This window comes from Aotus nancymaae, unplaced genomic scaffold (assembly GCF_030222135.1).
Source record: "Aotus nancymaae isolate 86718 unplaced genomic scaffold, 86718_ANA_hifiasm-v0.15.2.pri h1tg000019l, whole genome shotgun sequence".
NCBI classification, from domain to species: Eukaryota; Metazoa; Chordata; class Mammalia; order Primates; family Aotidae; genus Aotus; species Aotus nancymaae.
Genome location: NW_026988431.1, coordinates 43167637 through 43188132, shown reverse-complemented (window position 1 = coordinate 43188132; position 20496 = coordinate 43167637). Strand labels below are relative to the sequence as shown.

The 20496-nt window shown below is 39.9% G+C and overlaps 2 protein-coding genes across 3 annotated transcripts in view; both read left to right on the top strand.

Annotated features, from left to right (window-relative positions):
• The window catches only part of COMMD2 (COMM domain containing 2), a 60331-nt gene extending 45920 nt beyond the window's left edge, over window positions 1-14411 (top strand). Inside the window, exon 6 of the mRNA XM_064378792.1 lies at window positions 14328-14411. The gene's annotated coding sequence lies outside the window, so the exon portion shown is untranslated. The remainder of the gene's footprint in view (window positions 1-14327) is intronic.
• Window positions 1-20496, top strand: part of WWTR1 (WW domain containing transcription regulator 1) — a 233902-nt gene that overhangs the window by 35129 nt on the left and 178277 nt on the right. For both annotated transcript variants that reach the window (XM_012437092.3, XM_064378791.1), the window contains exon 2: window positions 14328-14425. In XM_012437092.3, coding sequence (XP_012292515.3) covers window positions 14339-14425 — 87 coding nt within the window. In that variant the 5' untranslated portion in view covers window positions 14328-14338. The remainder of the gene's footprint in view (window positions 1-14327; window positions 14426-20496) is intronic.

Below are 20496 nucleotides of genomic sequence, written 5' to 3'. Positions count from 1 at the left end.
TTTCTGAAATTGACTTAGTAGCTATTTGCAAATAACTAAATAGTAGTGGAGCTATGATTAATTCACCCTTTCTGTGCTTACTGAATAACTATAATGGTATCATGCTAGGCTTTGAGGATGGGAGGGTGAGACACATAGATCCTTCCTGTCAGTCTAGTGGAGGGGTTTTCTTTATTATTATTATTATTATTATTATTATTATTTTTCTTTAATTAGGGATAGGATTTCACTGTGTTTCCTAGGATGGTCTTGAATTCCTGGATTCAAGCAGTTTTCCCATCTCAGCCTCCCAAAGGGCTGGGATTACAGGCCTGAGACACCTTGCCCAGCCAAGTGGAGAAGTTTTAAAAAGTAAGCAGATAAGCTACTGCTCCCACTGTCACCATGTGATATACCTACTCCCACTTTGCCTTCTGCCATAACCAAAGATTCCTGAAGCCCTCACCAGAAGCTGAGTAGATGTTGGTACTATGCTTGTGTAGCCTGCAGCACTGTGAGCCAGTTAAACTCTGTTCTTTATAAATTGCCCCATCTCTTTATAGGAGTTAGCCAGGTAAAGGGGAAAATGTGGGAGGGTGAACAGAAGAGTTATCTTAAGCCTGATGTTTTGGGAGGCTTTCAGAGTGACTAGAACTGCTGTGGAAATGTGCCCAAGGTGACTGGGGAGGAGTAAACTGAAGACTGAATAGTTCAGATATTGTAAACCCTGTGAAGATTTATGAGGGGAGTGATGTGATCACGTTCTGGCTATGGGATGAAGAATGGATTCAAAAAGGCCATGCTGGTTGAGAGGCTACCATATGGGAGAACTCATAACAGCCTAAGCCAAAGTCAATGCTGAGGTATTTGAGAAGTAAAACCAAAAGACTTTCAGGGACTGGTATGCAGTAATGATCATGAGAATAGATTCTGTAACCACCAGGAATCTTTGCCCTGTTGTTTCCTGACAGCAGAGCCATTGGACATTGAATTGCTTGTGACATTATACAGGGCATTATTATAACCTTTTTAAAATATAACTTTTCTCATTTGCAAAATGGGAGTAAAAATAGGGTCAAAATGGGGATACTGCTAGTACTTACCTTGTAAGGTTATCATAAGAACTAAAAGCAAATCCCTGTAAAGGTTTTAGTGTAGTTCCCACATATAGTAAACATTTAGGAACTCTCACAGCAAAGGGAGGAGCCACGCATGTCTTTCCGAGTGCAAGCTTGGGCATCTAAGTGTTTGCTGGTGCCAGTCTCTGTGTTGAGGAACACAGAAAATGGGATAGATTTGGAGGAAGGTGATAAACTCGGTCTGCATTTCTCTGAGTCCAAAGCCCACGTCTCTCCACTACTCCAGTTTCCTTAAAGACACTGCCACTTCCTGTGTGATTTTTTTTTTTCTTTGACATGGAGCCTTGCTCTGTCACCCAGGCTGGAGTGCATTGGTATGATCTCGGCTCACTGCAACCTCCGCCTCCTCAGTTCAAGCAATTTTTCTGCCCCAGCCTCCCAAGTACCTGGGATTACAGGTACCTGCCATCATGCCCAGCTAATTTTTGTATTTTTAGTAGAGATGGGGTTTCACTGTTTTGGCCAGACTGGTCTCAATCTCCTGACCTCAAGTGATTTGCCTGCCTTGGCCTCCCAAAGTGCTGGGATTACAGGTGTAGGCCACCATGCCCAGCCCTTTAATAATTTTTTTATTCTTAATTTTTATGGATATGTAGTAGGTATATATATTTATGAAGTGCATGAGATATTTTGATACAGGCTTACAATGTGCAATGATCCCATCAGGGTAAATAGGGGTATCATCACCTCAAGGTTTTATCATTTCTCTGTGATATAAACATTCAGATTATATTCTTTATTATTATTATTATTGAGACAGAGTCTTGCTCTGTTGCTCAGGCTGGAGTGCAGTGGCATGATCTCGGCTCACCACAACCTCTGCTTTCCAGGTTCAAGCAATTCTCCTGCCTCAGCCTCCCGAGTAGCTATGACTACAGGTGCATATGCCACCATGCCCAGCTAATTTTTTTTTTTTTTTTTTGTATTTTTAGGAGAGACGGGGTTCACCATGTTAGCCAGGATGATCTTGATCTCCTGACCTCTTGATCCTCACTCCTTGGCCTCCCAAAGTGCTGGGATTGCAGGCATGAGCCACTGTGCCCGGCCTTCTTAATTATTTTAAAATGTACAATAAATAATTGTCGGCTGTAGTCACCCTGTTGTACTGTCAAATACTAGATCTTATTCATTCTAACTACATTTTTGTATATACTAACCATCTCCACTTCCATCCACCTTCACTGTCATTCCCAGCCTCTGGTAACCATCGTTCTATACTCTATCTCCATGCATTCAATTGCTTTAATTTTTACCTTCCACAAATGATTGAGAACATACAAAGTTTGTCTTTCTGTTCCTGGCTTATTTCACTTAATATAATGTGTTCCAATTCCATCCATGTTGCAAATAACTGGATCTTATTCTTTTTTTGGCTTAATAGTGCTCCATTGTATATTTTCTCTATCCATTCATCTATTGATGAACACTTAGGTTGATTCCAAATCTTGGCTATTGTGAACAGTACTGCAATGAACATGGGAGTGCAGATATCTCTTTGATATACTGATTTTCTTTATTTTGAGTATATAGCTAGCAGTGGGATTGCCGGATCATATGGTAGTTTTTTAGTTTTTTGAGGCATCACCATACTGTTCTGCATAATGGCTGTATTAATTTACATTCTCACCAACAGTGTATGAGGGTTCTCATTTCTCTGCATCCTTGCCTTATTGCTTGTCTTTTGGATACAAGCCACTTTAACTGGGGTGAGATGATATCACATTTTGTTTTGGTTTGCATTTCTCTGATGATCAATAATGTTGAACACCTTTTCATCTGTATGTCTTTGTAGATCTTCTTTTGAGAAATGGCTATTTAGATCTTTTGTCCATCTTAATTCGATTATATTTTCCCCATTGAGTTCTGTATTAATATTCTCTTTATTAATCCCCTGTTAGATGGATAGTTTGCAAATATTTTCTCCCACTTCACTTTGTCTTTTCACTTCATTGATAATGTCCTTTGCTGTCCAAAAGTTTTTAACTTGATGTGATTTCGTTTGTCTATTTTGCTGGTTGCTTGTGCTTAAAACATATTACTCAAGAAATCTTTGCCCAGACTAATGTCCTGAAGAGTTTTCTCCAATGTTTTCTCTTAGTTGTTTTATGGTTTCAGGTCTTATATTTAAGTCTTTAATCCATTTATATTTGATGTTTGCATATGTCAAAAAATAGTAATCTAGTTTTATTATTCCTAATATGGATATCCAATTTTCCCATTATCATTTACTGAAGAGACTGTCCTTTCCCCAATGTATGTTCTTGGCACCTTTGTTGAAAATGAGTTCACTGTAGATGTATGGATTGATTTCTGGGCTCTCTATTCTGCCCCATTGGTCTATGTATCTGTTTTATGTCTGTACCTTGCTCTTTCAGTTACTATAGCTCTGTGATATAATTTGAAGTTAAGTAATGTGATTCTCCAGTTTTGTTCTTTTTGCTCACAATGGCTATGACTACTCTAGGCCTTTGGTGTTTTCATATACATTTTTAAATGATTTTTTTTTCTGTTTATTTGAAGAATGTCATTGGTATTTTGATAAAGATTGCATTAAATCTGTAGATTGCTTTGGGTAGTATGGACATATTGACAATATTGATTCTTCAAATCCATGAACATGGAATGTATTTTCATTTATTTGTGCCCTTCTCAATATTTTTCGTTAATGTTTTATAGTTTTCATGGTAGAGATCACCACTTCTTTTCATTAAGCTTTTTTCTAGGTATTTAATTTTATTTGTAGCTATCATACATGGGATACTAACTTGATTTCTTTTTCAGATTATTTGTTGTTGGCATACAGAATGCTACTGATTTTTGTATGTTGGCTTTGTATTCTGTAACTTTATGAAATTTGTTTATTAGTTCTAATGGTTTTTTTTGAGAGTCTTGAGGTTTTTCCAAATATGAGATCATATCATCTGCAAATAGTGTAATTTGACTTATTTTTTTCCAGTTTGTGTGCCCTTTATTTTTTTCTCTTTTCTGAGTGCTCTAGCTAGGACTTTCAGTAGTATGTTGAATAACAGTGGTGAAAGTGGGGCCAGGCATGGTGGCTCACACCTGAAATCCCAGCACATTGGGAAGCCTAGACAGGTGGATCACCTGAGGTCAGGAGTTCAAGACCAGCCTGGCCAACATGACAAAACACCATCTCTACTAAAAATACAAAAAATAGCTAGGTGCAGTGGCAGGCACCTGTAACCCCAGCTACTCCGGAGTCTGTGGCAGGAGAATCGCTTGAACCCAGGAGGTAGAGGTTGCAGTGAGCCGAGATTGTGCCTTTGCACTGTAGCCTGGGTGACAAGAGCAAAACTCCGTCACAAACAAACAAAACAGTGGTGAAAGTGGATATTCTTGTTGTATTCCCAATCTTAGAGGAAAGGCTTTCAGTTTTTTCCCATTAAGTGTGACACTAACTGTGGAACTGTCATATGGAGCTTTTACTGTGTTGAGGTAATTCCTCAACACATTACCCAGTTTGTTGAGGGTTTTCATCATGAAGGACTATTGAATTTCATCAAATATTTTTTCAATATTAATTGAAAAGATCAGATGGTTTTATCCTTTATTCTGTTGATATGATGTATCACATTGTTTGATTTGCGTATGTTGAATGATCATTGCATCCTTGAGATAAATTGCACTTGGTCATGATGAACTATTTTTTAATGTGTTGTTGAATTCAGTTTGCTAGTATTTTGTTAAGGATTTTTGCATCAGTGATCATCAGAGATATTGGCCTATAGTTTTCTTTTTTCCTTTTTGTTCTATTTCCTTTTCTTTTTTATGTGTCTTTGTCTGGTGTTGGTATCAGGGTAATACTGGCCTCATAGAATGAGTTTGGAAGTATTCACTCCTCCTCTATTTTTTGGAATAGTGTGAGTAGGATTGGCATTAGCTTTTCTTTTTAAATGTTTTCTAAAAATTAGCGGTGATGCCATAGAGTCCTAGGATTTTCTTTGCTGGAAGACTTTTTATTATAGCTTTTATCTCATTACTTGTTTTAGTGTCTTCAGGTTTTGGATTTCTTCATGGTTCCATCTTGATAAACCTGTGTGTGTCTAGGAATTTATCCATTTCTTCTAGGTTTTCCAATTTGTTGGCATATAGCTGCTCATAGTAGTCACTAATGATCTTTTGAGCTTCTGTGGTATAGGTTATAATGTCTCCTTTTTCATCTCTGATTGTATTTATCTGAGTCTTCTCTCTTATTTTCTTAGTCTGGCTAAAGATTTGTTGATTTTGTTTATCTTTTCAAAAAATGAACTTTTCATTTTATTGCTCTCTTGTCTTGTTTTTAAATTTAATTTTTACTTATTCCTGCTCTGATCTTTATATTTATTTTCTTCTACTAATTTTGGGTTTGGTTTGCTCTTGCCATTCTGGGTCTTTAAGATAAGTCATTAGGTTGTTTAAAGTTTTTCCTCTTTTTTGATGTAGGCATTTATTGCTACAAACGTTCCCCTCACTACTGCTTTTGCTGTATCCCATAGGTTTTGGAATATTGTTGTTTCCATTTTTGTTTCAAGAAATTTTTTATTTAAAAAAATTTTTTTAAATATTTAATTTTTTCAATCAATTCCATGCCAAAATTTCAAGAAATCTTTAAATTTCTTTCTTAATTTTTTCGTTGATTAACTGGTAATTCAGGAGCATTGTTAAATTTCCATGTGCTTATATAGTTTTCCAAATTCCTTATGTTATTGATTTATTGTTTTATTACATTGTGGACAGAGAAAACACTTAAGATGATTGCAGTGCTTTTGCAGCCTAATAAATGATCTGTTCTTGAGAATGATCCATGTGTTCAGGAGAAGAATGTTTATTCTGTAGCCATTGGATGAAATGTTCTAAAAACATCTACTAGGTCCATTTGGTGTATAGTGCAGATTAAGTCTGATGTCTCCTTGTTGATTTACTGTCTGAAAGATCTGTGTAATGCTAAAAGTGGGGTGCTAAAGTCTCCAGCTATTATTGTATTGGGATCAATCTCTCTCTTTAGCTCTAATAATATTTGCTTTATATATCTGGATGCTCCATTGTTCAGTGTGTGTGTATATATATATATATATATATATATTTATAATTGTTGTATTCTCTGGCTGAATTGACCCCTTTATCATTATATAATGACCTTCTTCTTCTCTTTTTATAATTTTTGACTTGAAATCTATTTTGTCAGCTGGGCATGGTGGCTCATGACTGTAATCCCAGCAGTTTGGGAGGCCGAGGTGGGCGAATCATGAGGTCAGGAGTTCAAGCCCCACCTGGCCAACATGGTGAAACCCTGTCTCTACTAAAAATACAAAGATTAGCTGGGCATGGTGGCACACATCTGTAATCTTAGCTACTCGGGAGGCTGAGGCAGGGGAATTGCTTAAACCCGGGAGGCAGTGGAGGTTGCAGTGAGCCAAGATCACAGTACTGCACTCCAGCCTGGGCAATAAAGAAAGATTCCATCTCAAAAAAAAAAAGAAAAAGAAAAAGAAAAAGAATTCTATTTTGTCAAAGTATAGCTACTCTTGCTTTTTTAATTTCCATTTTCATGGAATCTCTTTTTTCCATCCCTTTATTTTCAGTCTGTGTGTATCTTTATAGGTAAAATTTGTTTCTTGTAGGCAACAGATAATTAAGTCTTGTTTTTGTATCCATTCAGCCACTCTATGTCTTTTGACTGGAGAGTTTAGTTCATTTACATTCAATGTTATTATTGATAAGTAGGGACTTACTCATGCCAATTTGTTGTTTTCTAGTTGTTTTGTGTTTTTGACTTGAAATCTATCTGTTGGCTGGGCATGGTGGCTCATGCCTGTAATCCCAGCACTTTGGGAGGCCGAGGTGGGCAAATCACGAGGTCAGGAGTTCAAGCCCAGCGTGGTCAACATGGTGAAACCCCATTGGAAAAGGAAAGTGTTTTTATCTCCCTTCCTTCCTTCTCTTCTGTCTTCCTATTTGTGAAAGTGATTTTCTCTGGTAGTGTGTTTTAATTTCTTCCTTTTTATTTTTCATGTATCTGTTGTGGGTTAATTCAAGGTTACCATGAGGCTTGTAAATAACATCTTATAACCCATTATTTTAAACTGATAACATAACTCTGATTGCAAAAACAAACCAACAAGCCAAGGGAAAACTAATACTTTCACTTCATCCCTGCCTCTTACTTTTAACTCCTTGTTGTTTCTATTTCTATCTTATTATACTATCTATATCTTAAAAGTTATTGTAGTTATTTTTTTCAATAGGTTCATCTTTTAGTCTTCTTACTCAAGATATGAGTAGTTTACACATTACAATTGTAGTGTTATAGTAGTATTCTATATTTGTTTGGGTACTCACTATTACCAATGAGTTTTGTATGTTCAGATGATTTCTTATTGGTCATTAATTCCCTTTAGCATTTTTTATAGGACAGGTTTGGTGTTGACAAAATCCCTCAGCTTTCGTTTGTCTGGCAAAGTCTTTATTTCTCTTTCATGTTTGAAGGATATTTCCACTGGTTATAGTATACTAAGATAAACATTTTTTCTTTCAGTACTTTAATATGTCATTTCTTTCAGTACTTTAAATATGTCATGCCACTGTCTCCTGGCCTGTGAGGTTTCCACTGGAAAGTCTGTTGCCAGAGGTATTGGAACTCCTTTATGTGTTACTTGTTTCTTTTCTTTTGCTGCTTTTAGGATCCTTTCTTTATTCTTGACCTTTGGGAGTTTGATTATTGAATGTCTTGATATGGTCTTATTTGGGTTAAATCTGCTTGGTGTTCTATGACCTTCCTATACTTAAATATTGATATATTTCTCTAGGTTCAGAGAGTTATTTGTTATTATCTTTATAAATAAACTTTTTACCCCAATCTCTCTCTCTACCTCCTCTTTAATGCCAGTAACTCTTAGATTTGCCCTTTTGAGGCTATTTTCTGGATCTTGAAGGCATTTTAAAAATCATTTTTATTCTTTTTTTTCTATCTTCTCTGCTTTTTTTTTTTTTTTCCTGAGATAGGGTCTCACTTTGTCACCCAAGCTCCAGCCTGAGATCATACAGTGTCAAGATCTCAGCCCACTTCAGCCTCTGCCTCCTGGGCTCAAGCAATCCTCTTGCCTCTGCCTCCCAAGTAGCTAGGACTATATGTGCAAACCACCATGCACAGCTAATTTTTGTATTTTTGGAGAGATAAGGTTTCACCATGTTGCTGAGGCTAGTCTTGAACTCTAAGCTCAAGTGATCCATCCACCTCAGCCTCTCAAAGAGCTAGCATTATAGGCATGAGCCACCACACCTGGCATACCCTTGTATTTTCAAATAGCCTGTCTTGAAGCTCACTAATACTTTCTTCTGTTTAAGCCATTCTGCTGTAGAGAGACTCTGATGCATTTTTTAGTTTGTCAATTGAATTTTTGAGCCCCAGAATTTCTCCTTGATTTTTAAAAATTATTTCAATCTCTGTTAAATTTATCTAATGGGATTTTGCATCCCTTTTCTGTGTTATCCTGAAGTTCATTGAGCTTCCTCAAAATAGCTATTTTGAATTCTCTCTCTGAAAGGTCATATGTCTCTGTCACATTGGAATTGGTTATTGGTTTCTTATTTAGTTCATTTGGTGAGGTCCTGTTTTTCTGGATGGTCTTGATGCTTGTGAATGTTCATCGACACCTAGGTGTTGAAGAGTTAGGTATTTATTCTAATCTTCACAGTGTGGGCTTGTTTTTACTCACCCTTCTCAAGAAAGTTGTCCAAGTACTCAAAAGGAATTGAATGTTGTGATCTAAGTCTTTGGTCACTAAAGCCATATCTGCATTAGGAGGCACTCCAATCCCAGTAATGCTGACTCTTTCAGACTTGTAGAAGTACTGCTTTGGTAGTCTTACATGAGAACTGGGAAGATACCCTGGATTACCAGGTAATCTTCTATTCTATTCCCTACTTTCCCTCAAACGGAATCTCTCTCTCCATTCTGAGCTGCCTGGAGTTGGGGGAAGGGTGATACAAGCACTCTTGTGGCCACCACTGCTGGGACTGTGCTGGATCGCATCTAAAGCTGGCTAAGTACTAGGTCTTGCCCAACGCCTGTGTCAACTATTGCCTGGCTACTGCTCATGTTTACTCAAGGCCTAAGGGCTCATTAGTCAAGAGGTGATGAATCCTGCCAGGCCTGTGTCTTTCCCTTCAGGGCAGTGGGTTCCCTTCTGGCCTAGAGTGGGTCTAGATATGCTGTCTGGAAGCTGGGACCTGGAATTGGGAACTTTAGGAATCTATTTGGTACTTGATTTTACTGTGGCTAAGCTGGTACCCACATTGCAAGACAATGACCTTTGTATTCTTGCCTCCCCTTTCGTCAAGCAGAAATCTCTCCCCATGTCCACCAACACCATGAGCCCCAAGTCCATGGCAACAACTGCCTGACTACTGCTGATGTTTATTCAAGGCCCAAGGACCCTTTAGTAAGCAGGTGCCTCCTGCCAGGTCTTGGTATTTCCCTTTAGGACAGTGGGTTTCCTTCAGACCCAGGGCAGGTCTAGAAATGCCATCCAGGAGCTAAGTCCTGGAATTGGGGACCTTAGGTGTCAGCGTGGTACTTTAATTTACTGTGGTTGAACTGGTACCCAAGTTGCAAGACAAAGTCCTTTTTACTCTTCCCTCTCCTTTCCTCTAGCAGAAGGTGTCTCTCCCATGGCCACCATTAAGAATGTACTGGGTCACACCTAAAGGCAGCACTGCCTAGCTGTGTGATCTTGAGCAAATTACTCAATATTATCATCTGCAAAATGGAAATGAGAGTAAATAGTACCTTTCTCATAGGTTGGTTATAAGGATTAAATTAGTTAACATGTGAACCTGGTATAATATTAGCTACTGTAATTAGTTGTAAAAGTGTGGATATGCCTAATAGTACACTTTTTTAAAAATCTTTTTGCCTCTAATATTGCATGTTGAATGTCAGGCATGCCATCTCTTTTCAAATAGATTTAAACTAAAAAAAATTATTAAGGAAGAAATGAGAGATTGCTTTGGCTACGGGGTGAAGAACTGACCAGAGTCGGGGCAGGATTCACCCAGGAGAGTTTCTCAAAAAGTGAGTTTTGGCCGGGCGCAGTGGCTCATGCCTACATAGTCCCAGCACTTTGAGAGGCCAAGGCGGGAGGATCACGAGGTCAGGAGATTGAGACCATCCTGTTTAACATGGTGAAACCCCGTCTCTACTAAAAATATAAAAATTAGCCAGGTGTGGTGGCGTGCATCTGTAGTCCCAGCTACTCAGGAGGCTAAGGCAGGAGAATTACTTGAACCCAGGAGGCAGAGATTGCAGTGAGCTGATATCACGCCACTAAACTCCAGCCTGGCGACAGAGCAAGACTCTGTCTAAAAGAAAAAAAAAAAGTGAGTCTCCAGTTAGTTCTAGAGGCTATGATGCAGCTATCTCATTGATAAGCATACAGGACAAGTCACTAGGGGAACCTGGGCTCTAAAATTGCAGTTGAGTCTTAGTAGGTAAAAGGTAATATGGGTAGGATGATTGCTGCCGGTGGAACTCAATGAGAGGGAAGGCCTGGCGGAGACTGCCAGTAGTAAACCTGGGGCCTAGAGACAACGATAAAAGTAATGCTTATTATTCAGTTCCTGCAGTCTGTGGCTTCTTCAAATATATTCCTGGGGGCTAAAGGTAATTGACCTTAGGGTGAGGTAGTTGGACAAGAGACTGTATAAGTAAGGCCACGAAAGACATTGTAGAGCCGGACGAAGCATTTGCAAAGCCACAGAATGTGCAACAGATGTTCTCAGAACTCCCATAATTCAGAAGTGGGGTAGATAGCAATGAGACAAAAGACCCCAGGAGGAAGGAGACGGGGCTAGATTATGCTGTCTTGTATGTGTACATGGCAGACTCTCTTTAGTGCCTGCGTAGTATTTATCTATCCCTCAGGGAATGTGACCCTATTCCCAGCTCAGGGGTAAATCCTGATAATCTACACCAATCATAATAATCTATTTCATTTCCTAGCATTGGTTTAGGGGTGAGTGTGTAACACAGTCTAGCCAATGAGACAAAGAAAAGTTGCCTAGGAAGTCTTTGGGAAAGTTTTCCTCACTCTTTTATACATATATATATGTATATATTTATATACACACATTATATATATAATTCATATATTATATGTAAATACACACACACACATATATATGTATATGTACACACACATACTTTTTCTTTTTTTGAGACAGAGTCTTGCTCTGTTGCCCAGACTGGAGTGCAGTGGCACAATCTTAGCTCACTGGAGCCTCCACCTCCCAGGTTCAAGTGATTCTTCTGCCTCTGCCTCCCTAGTAGCTGGGATTATAGGCACATGACACCACACCTGGCTAATTTTTGTATTTTTGGTAGAGGCGGGGTTTCACCATATGGCCAGGCTTGTCTCAAATTCCTGACCTTGTGATCTGCCCACCTTGGCCTCCCAAAATGCTGGGATTACAGGCACGAGCCACTGTGCCTGGCCACATATATTTAGAGATGGTGTCTTGCTGTATGTATTGCCCAGGCTGGAGTGCAGTGGCTATTCATAGGTATGACTATAGCCTTGAACTCCTGGCCTCAAGGGATGCTCCTGCGTCAGCCTCCTTAGAACCTGGGACTGCAGCTACTGGCCACCATGCCTAGCTGGTTTCTTCACTCTTAAAGGAGACCTAAGGAATAAACAGTCTTTCATAGTAACATCTCTTTGCATTTCAGCTCATATAGGGCTATCCCCAGATGGGCACCTAGGAATTCCTTTCCCCGTCTTTGTCTTTGTGTCTTTTCTATTTTACCCTATTCCACATCCCGCAGGGTCCATACTTCATCCTGCCAGAGCCACAGGAGGTTCAAGGCCAAAGCCAAGTTGGGAAGACTGAAGGTGGCTTACAGCTTTCCATGGTGGTTTCTGCAAGGCAAATAAATCTACTTCAACCCAATTTTATACTAAATCATCCTCCTTCCACCTAGAGTAGGGAGATCTCTGTCTCCCTGTAGTTTAATACAGTAGGTTGAAGGATAAGGGCTAAGTAAGGAGGCACATAATGTAAAAGTAGACTGTACTTTTCGAAACCTTGGTAGTGAAGGGAAGAGAGGCAGAAACATTAATAACAGGGTTAAGGTTGTCATCATTTGAAATTTAGGCTTATTTACAGTCTATCTAATATTGTATGTTGAATGATGCAATCCAAGCTGGGAATAATAGGCTTTATAAAGGAGTGTGCTTCTCTTCTAGACCAGAGAGATTGGCTTAGTCTGGAGCCCTTAAAGCTACCAACTCCAACTTCACCAAAGGAGAAAAAGCAGCTTCCTTTTTTAAAATTTTTATTTATTTATTTATTATTTTTTAAGGTGGGGTTTCACCATGTTGGTCAGGCTGGTCTTGAGCTCCCAACCTCAGGTGATCCACCCGCCTTGGCCTCCAAAGTGTTTGGATTATAGGCGTGAGCCACCACGCCTGGCCAAAATCAGCTTCTTAACAAAGAAATTCTTTGTAGTCCTTGGTGCCCCAGGCCAATTTTTGAAGTCAAAAGACCTCAACACATTTTTGTTGTTTTTATCAATTTAATACATTCTCTTACTATTATTATCTTATATATATATATATAGAGAGAGAGAGAGACAGGGTTTCACAGTGTTGGCCAAGCTGGTCTTGAATTCCTGACCTCAGGTGATCCGCCCACCTCAGCCTCCCAAAGTGCTGGGATTACAGGCGTGAACCACTGCGCCCGGCCTACTATTATTATCTACCTTCAAAAATATCTGACTTTAGGGATGACAGTTTTCACTATCCTGGGGAGTTAACCTTAAGGCTAATAAGCATCTTGGCAGGGCGTGGTGGCTCACACCTGTTATCCCAGCACTTTGGGAGGCTGAGGCGGGTGGATCAGAAGGTCTAGAGTTCAAGACCAGCCTGGCCAACATGGTGTAACCCCGTTTTGTATTCTACTAAAATACAAAAAGTAGCTGGGCATGGTGGCATGTGCCTGTAATCCCAGCTACTAGGGAGGCTAGGGCAGGAGAATTGCTTAAACCAGGAGCCGGGAGGCGGAGGTTGCAGTGAGCTGAGAATACAGACTGCATTCCAGCCTGGGCTACAAAAAAAAAAAAAAAGTAATTAGTAAGTGTCGCTATGGTACAGCCAAAGTTACAAATCCAGATTGAAGTCTGCAGATACCACTGATGGTTGGTCTTTGCTTACCCAGTGATCAGTAAGAGATATGACTCCCAGGGGTCTTAATGTTAGGGTGGAAAATGGTAGATCAGGGCTGGGTGCAGTCGTTCACGCCTGTAATCCCAGCAGTTTGGGAGGCCAAGGCAGGCAGATCACAAGATCAGGAGATTGAGACCATTCTGGCCATCATAGTGAAACCCCGTCTCTACTTAAAAATACAAAGAAAGACTAGCCGGGCGTGGTGGCAAGAGCCTGTAAGCTACTCGGGAGGCTGAGTCAGGAAAATTGAACTGGGAGGTGGAGGTTGCAGTGAACCGAGATTGGGCCACTGCACTCCAGCCTGGATAACAAGAGCGAAACTCTGAAAAAGAAAGAAGGAAATAAAGAAAGAGAGAAAGAAATCTGTGTCTGCTAAAAACAAACAAACAAAAGAATTAGCAAGGCGTGGTGACGTGTGCCTATAGTCTCAGCCACTCAGAGGCTGAGGCAGGAGAATTGCTTGAACCTGGGAGGCAGAGGCACCATTGCACTCCAGCCTGGTGACAGTGCAACATTCCATCTGAAAAAAAAAAAAGGGACGGGGTGGGATAAAAAAATAAAAATAAGTTTAAAAAAAAGATGTTGGATCAATTTGCAGTCCTCAGTTCCTGACAGCAAGTCCGGAAATTGACCCTTTTTTACATTTAAATTTAATTTTTATTTTACTCTGGTAAGAACACTCAACATGAGAGCTACCCTCTTAACAGATTTTTAAGTATGAAATACATCATATTGTCAACTATAAGCACAATGTTGTACAGCTGATTTCTGGAACTTATTTATCTCACATAACTGAAACTTTAGCAACTCCGTTTTCTCTTCCCCTCCTTCTGCTCTCTGCTTCTATAATTTTGACTATTTTAGGTTTCTCATGTAAGTGGAATTATGCAATATTTGTCCTTCTGTGACTGGCTTATTTTACTTAGCATAATGTCCTTAAGTTTCATCTATGTTGTCACATAATAAGGATTTCCTTCTTGTTTCCCAGGCTGGAGTACAATGGTGCTATCTTGGCTCACCAAAACCTTTGCCTCCCGGGTTCAAGTCGTTCTCCTGCCTCAGCCTCCCGAGTACCTGGCATTACAGGTATGTGCCACCACGCCTGGTTAATGTTGTATTTTTAGTTGAGACGGGTTTCTCCATGTTGGTCAGGCTGGTCTCAAACTCCCGACCTCACGTGATCTGCCCACCTTGGTCTCCCAAAGTCCTGGGATTACAGGCATGAGCCACTGTGCTTGTCCTTCTTTTTTTAAAGCTGAATAATATTCTATTGTATATATACACCACGTTTTCGTATCCATTCATCTATTGATGAATATTTAGATTGTTTCCACATCTTGGCGATTATGAATAGTGCTGCAATGAACATAGGAATGCATATTTCTTTGACATCCCAATGTCAACTCTATTGCATAAAATTTCTAAAATAAAGAACTCCCACAACTCAACAGCAAATAACTAACACCTGATTTTAAAATGGACTAAGGACTTGAATATACATTTCTCCAAAAAAAAAAAAAGACATACAGATGGCCAATGGGTATATGAAAAGATGTTCGATGCCACTAGTCATCAGGACAATATAAATCAAAACTACAATGAGGTATCACCTCTCTCCTGTTGAAATGGCTGTTACTGGCCTGGCGCTGTGGCTCACACCTATAATCCCAGCACTTTGGGAGGCCGAGGTGGGTGGATCACGAGGTCAGGAGTTCGAGACCAACCTGACCAACATGGCAAAACCCCGTCTCTACAACATAATAATAATAATAATAATAAAGAAATGGCTGTTACCAAAAAGACAAAAGATAAGAGGTGTTGGTGAAGATGTGGTGAAACTGGAACACTTGTTCAATGTTGGTGGAAATGTAAAATGGTACAACCACTATGGAAAACAGTATGGAAGTTCTTTGAAAAATTGAAAATATAACTACTATATAATCAGCCCTCTCACTTCTGAGTATTTATTCAAAAGGTTGATCTTGATTGACAGCCTAAAGTTAGAGAAAACATTGGAAAGCTCTTACACCACACATTCAGTCTCTTTGGATGGCAGTTTATTTAGATGTATCCAAATTTCAAGTTGTTTAGACCCAGCAATTCTACTTCTTGTATTGAAAGCTATAAGTACAAGATGTATATACAAGGTACAGGCATATGTTCTTTGCAGCATTGTTTGATAAATATATCCATCTTTCACTAAAAGTAAAACTGAAAGCAACCAAAATGTTTATAAGTATGGAACTAAGTTTATAAATTATCATACAACAACCAATGTTATATAATACATATATTAAAAAGAAAAATAATAGTTTTTATTTCAGAGACAGTGTCTTGCTCTGTCATTCATACTGGAGTGAAGTGGCGTGATCATAGCTCACTGCAGCCCCAAACTCTCCTGGGCTCAAGCAATTCTCCTACCCCAGCCTCCTGAGTAGCTGAGACTACAGGCGCATGCCACTAGGCCTGGCTAATTCTTTTTTCTTTTTTTTTTAGAAATGGTATCTCTCTCTCTCTCTATGTGGCCTATACTGGTCTCACACTCCTGGCCTCAAGTGATCCTCCCACCTCAGCCTCCCAAATAAGTCTTTTTTTTTTTTTTTGAGACAGAGTCTCGCTCTGTCGCCTAGACTGGAGTTAAATGGCGCAATGTTGGCTCACTACAACCTCTGCCTCCTGGGTTCAAGCAATTCTTCTGCCTCAGCTTCCCAAGTAGCTGGGATTACAGGTCCCCACCACTGCACTGGGCTAATTTTTGTATTTTTAGTAGAGATGGGGTTTCACCTTATTGGCCAGCCTGGTCTCGAACTTCTGACCTCAGGTGATCCACCCGCCTTGGCCTCCCAAAGTGCTGGGATTATAGGTGTGAGCCACCATGTCTGGCCCCAAATAAGTATTTTACATGTATACCCTCATTTGGTATTCACATCAGCTCTATGTTAAGGTGACCATACATCTTGATTTACCAGAACAGTCTCCATTTATACCTGTCACAACATAATGATTATTACTGCCCCCTTCACTCTCAAAAGTACCTCTCTTGGACAGTAAATTATGTGGTCATCTTATCTATGAGGAGATTATTGTCATCGCCTTATTGAATAGCTGAAGAAAGGGAAGTGTTAAGTAACTTTCCTAGGTTCCCACAAGTAGAAGGAGAGACCAGAAGAGATTTACCATGATCTCAGAAGATAATCTTGAATTTTTTGGGCCAAAGAAATGTTGCCTCTCTGTCAAAGACACCATCAACTTCCAATCAAAGCTTGGGAAATCAGCCCTGAAAAATTAGAAAATGATAGTGTCAGGCTTGCAGATGGAAGGGAGGGTAAGGCAGTTAAGTCTGTCCATTTCCTCATAAAAGTTTATCATTATTCCACCTGAGAGGTTTTCATCATCATCCCCAGGAGCTTGTCACTTTCCTTTGCCAAGCTTTGGCTCCCTCTAAGGAACTAAGGTCTGGTTTTACCTTTCTGTGTTGGCATCTTACTTTGTTTCTTTCACCATTCCGTCTGTTCTCTTTCCCTGAACTCCCCAGAGGTGATGCTTTGAGGGCAGGGGTAATCACAGGCATAATGATAATTAGCTAACTTATCTATACTGTGCTAGGATCAGTCTGGCTAAACTAGGTAAATTCCTCTTGTGTTTACTGTTTTACTGGGAGCCAACATATCTGGAAAGGCTGAACAGTACGGAGAAAAAAGACTAGCATTTCAGAAGCGAGGACACTTCTTTGGGTTGAATGGTTAATATACTGGGGCCCATATTGTTATATCATGCTCAAAACAACCCTGAAATATGGGCAGTATTGTTCTAATTTTCTGATGTGGAAATTATAAAGCACATAAATATATCTCATGAAATTCAAACATATGTATTCATCCTTAACTTGGTATCCCAAAGTACTTATCGCCAACCCAATGGAAGTCAGGGAGGAAAACAACAATCATCTTCACTGATTGCTGTTGAAATATTCTACTTTTATAAACTTTACAAAAATGTATGGCCTGTGAACACATTAATATAGTTCTTCTAGGACCTTGGAAAGTTCCCATGAAATCGAGGGTCCGGCTGTTTAAGCTTTAGCAGTTTCATGAAAAATCTATAAATCCATTTCTGATAATGGAGATAGAATTTGGTAGATGGGGGAGAAATTTCTAACTTGTGTGTCACTGGCAGCTGGTACCTAAAGAAATTGATACTGTAAGCCTTCACAGTGGCAGGGTAGGGCCTGATCCACCCGTCTTGGCCTCCCAAAATGCTGAGATTACAGGCATGATACATTAGTAGATATATTGAGTTTTAGGTTCCTGTGGGAACACCATGAGGAGACACTAAGTGGTGTCTAAGACTGGAAAGTGCTCTGTAGGTATACATTTGGAACTTGCCAGTGTATAAGAGGTAGTCAAAGCCGGGAATGGATGAGTTTGACCTAGACACTGGATAATGGGAAGACAAAAGAGCAAACAACAGAATTTTGGGATCGCTGCCTTAATATTACATGCCAGGGCTATTTGCATCTACAGTGGTTTCTTTCATAAATGTATTTGAGAGGAAAGCATTTTTAGCAAATGTGAAATTGCTCCTGTAGTAGAGTATCGAGTTGCCTTGGGACTGTGCCCTCTCTATTTAAAAGTCTCAGCCAGGCATGGTGGCTCATGCCTGTAATCCCAGCACTTTGGGAGGCCGAGTCTATGGATCACCTGAAGAAAGGAGTTTCAGATCAGCCTGGCCAACATGGTGAAACCCAGTTTCTACTAAAAATACAAAATTAGCCAGGCATGGTGGCACATGCCTGTAATCCCAACTACTTGGGAGGTTGAGGCAGGAGAATCACTTGAACCCAGAAGGCAGAGGTTGCAGTGAGCTGACATGGTGCCACTGCAGTCCAGCCTGGGCAACAAGAGCAAAACTCCTGTCTCAAAAAAAGGTCTCAAGTTATCCAGTTCACTGAGGAGAATGGACAGTGGTGACAGACTTCAGGGTTTAACACAATCTTTCTGGTCGCGCCTTCTCTGACTCTTTTGCTGATTTTCACTATTGAAAAGTATGCACGCTGGCTGGGCGCAGTGCCTCACACCTGTAATCCCAGCACTTTGGGAGGCTGAGGTGGTCGGATCACAAGGCCAGGAGTTTGAGACCAGCCTGGCCAATATGGTGAAACCCCGTCTCTACTAAGAATACAAAAATTAGCCAGGTGTGGTGGCAGGCATCTGTAATCCTAGCTACTCAGGAGGCTGAGGCAGAAGAATCACTTGAACCCAGGAGGCAGAGGTTGCAGTGAGCTGAGATTGTGCCACTCTACTCCAGCCTGGGCAACAGAGTGAGACTCTGTCTGAAAGAAAGAAAGAAAGAAAGAAAGAAAGAAAGAAAGAAAGAAAGAAAGAAGCATGCACACTTCCAATCACATTGCTTTTCCTGCTCTCCCTTTATTGTCTCCTTTAAAAAGTCAGTGGTTTGTGGCAAGAAGGGCATGTACCTTGAAAACAGGCAGAGCTGGTCTAGAATCCCAGCTAACTATGGCTGTGGGCAAATTACTTAATCTCTCTAATCCTCCGTTTTCCTCATCATAAATCTGAACTAACAATATCTTCCAGGTAGGGTTGCTGTGAGGACTGCAAACAGTATGTAAAAGCACCCTGCAAAAAACTTAATGTACTGAAGCTATGCTTATCATCATCAGACAGGTCATCTACTCTAATGGATTTTTGTTGTTGTTTCTTCTTTACGAAAACACACACACACACACACACACACACACACAGAATCTGGTTTGATAAGGATTTTGCTCTAATTCGATAAAAATGAGATTGGATTTTCATATTGTTGAAGAGATGATTAGGGCTCCCCTTTAAAACCAGAGATGCTAAAATTCTTGAATTGTCTGAAAACATTCTTATCAAATTTTGCTGATGAAGAATCCATGCTGAAGATTTTTTGTCTCTTTTCCTTCTTTTTTTTTTTTTTGAAACGGAGTTTCGCTCTTGTTACCCAGGCTGGAGTGCAATGGCGCGATCTCGGCTCACGGCAACTTCCGCCTCCTGGGTTCAGGCAATTCTCCTGCCTCAGCCTCCTGAGTAGCTGGGATTACAGGCACGCACCACCATGCCCAGCTAATTTTTTGTATTTTTAGTAGAGACGGGGTTTCACCATGTTGACCGGGATGGTCTTGATCTCTTGACCTCGTGATCCACCCGCCTCAGCCTCCCAAAGTGCTGGGATTACAGGCTTGAGCCACCGCGCCCGGCCAAAAAAATTTTTTTTTAATAGACGGGGTTTCACCACATTGGTCAGGCTGGTCTTGAACTCCTGACCTCAGGTGATCCACCCGCCTTGGCCTCCAAAGTGCTTGGATTACAGGTGTGAGCCACCACGCCCGGCCTTTTTTTTTTTTTTTTTACAAACATTTTTAATGCAGTGAAGTATAATAGAATGAATAATAAGACCTTTAAGCATAATAATAATGTACATTAAGATAAAATATGTAGAAGTAGAATAAAAATAGAAGCTTAGGGAGAAAACATCTGACTGTTAAGAGCTCATGTGTAGACTTTTAAAATGGATGTGATGGGCATCAAATCACTTAGATTTAGATTCAATTGGATATTTCAAAGCAAATTGCAGCAGTTTATTTTAAAATATCTATATTAATAACATCCCAAAAATTACAACCTTTGCAATTATTTAAACATACGATGTAATATTTTAGAAGTCAACTAAAAATTTTGGGAAGGAGTACATGGTTTTAAAAAATTCTGCTATGGGATATGCCAGCAGAAACCTTTGAAGAGTCTTCAAAGAACCCTTGTAGACTCAGAACCAAACCTCTTTTGAAAGCTTCATAGATTGCCTGGGCTGACTGTACGAGCAGGGGTTTTTCTGGTTTACCTCTGCTCTTTCTGAAATCCTTTGTCTAGGTCACCTTAGACAGTGTTCATACACAGTAATGTCCTTGAGTGTCAGGAATCCTGCCAGTGGTGTTTCAAGGCTAGGTGTAGACCCATTTCTTCTGACCTTAGATTCCCCAGTGGATCATGAGGATGAAGCTGTTTTCTTTCCTCCTTTCAAAAGTTTTCCCTTCTTGGTGGTTTTGAGGATTCATGAGTTAAATATTTGTTAAGTTTTTGCAATATTTGGCTGAAAGTATAAAGGCTTATTTA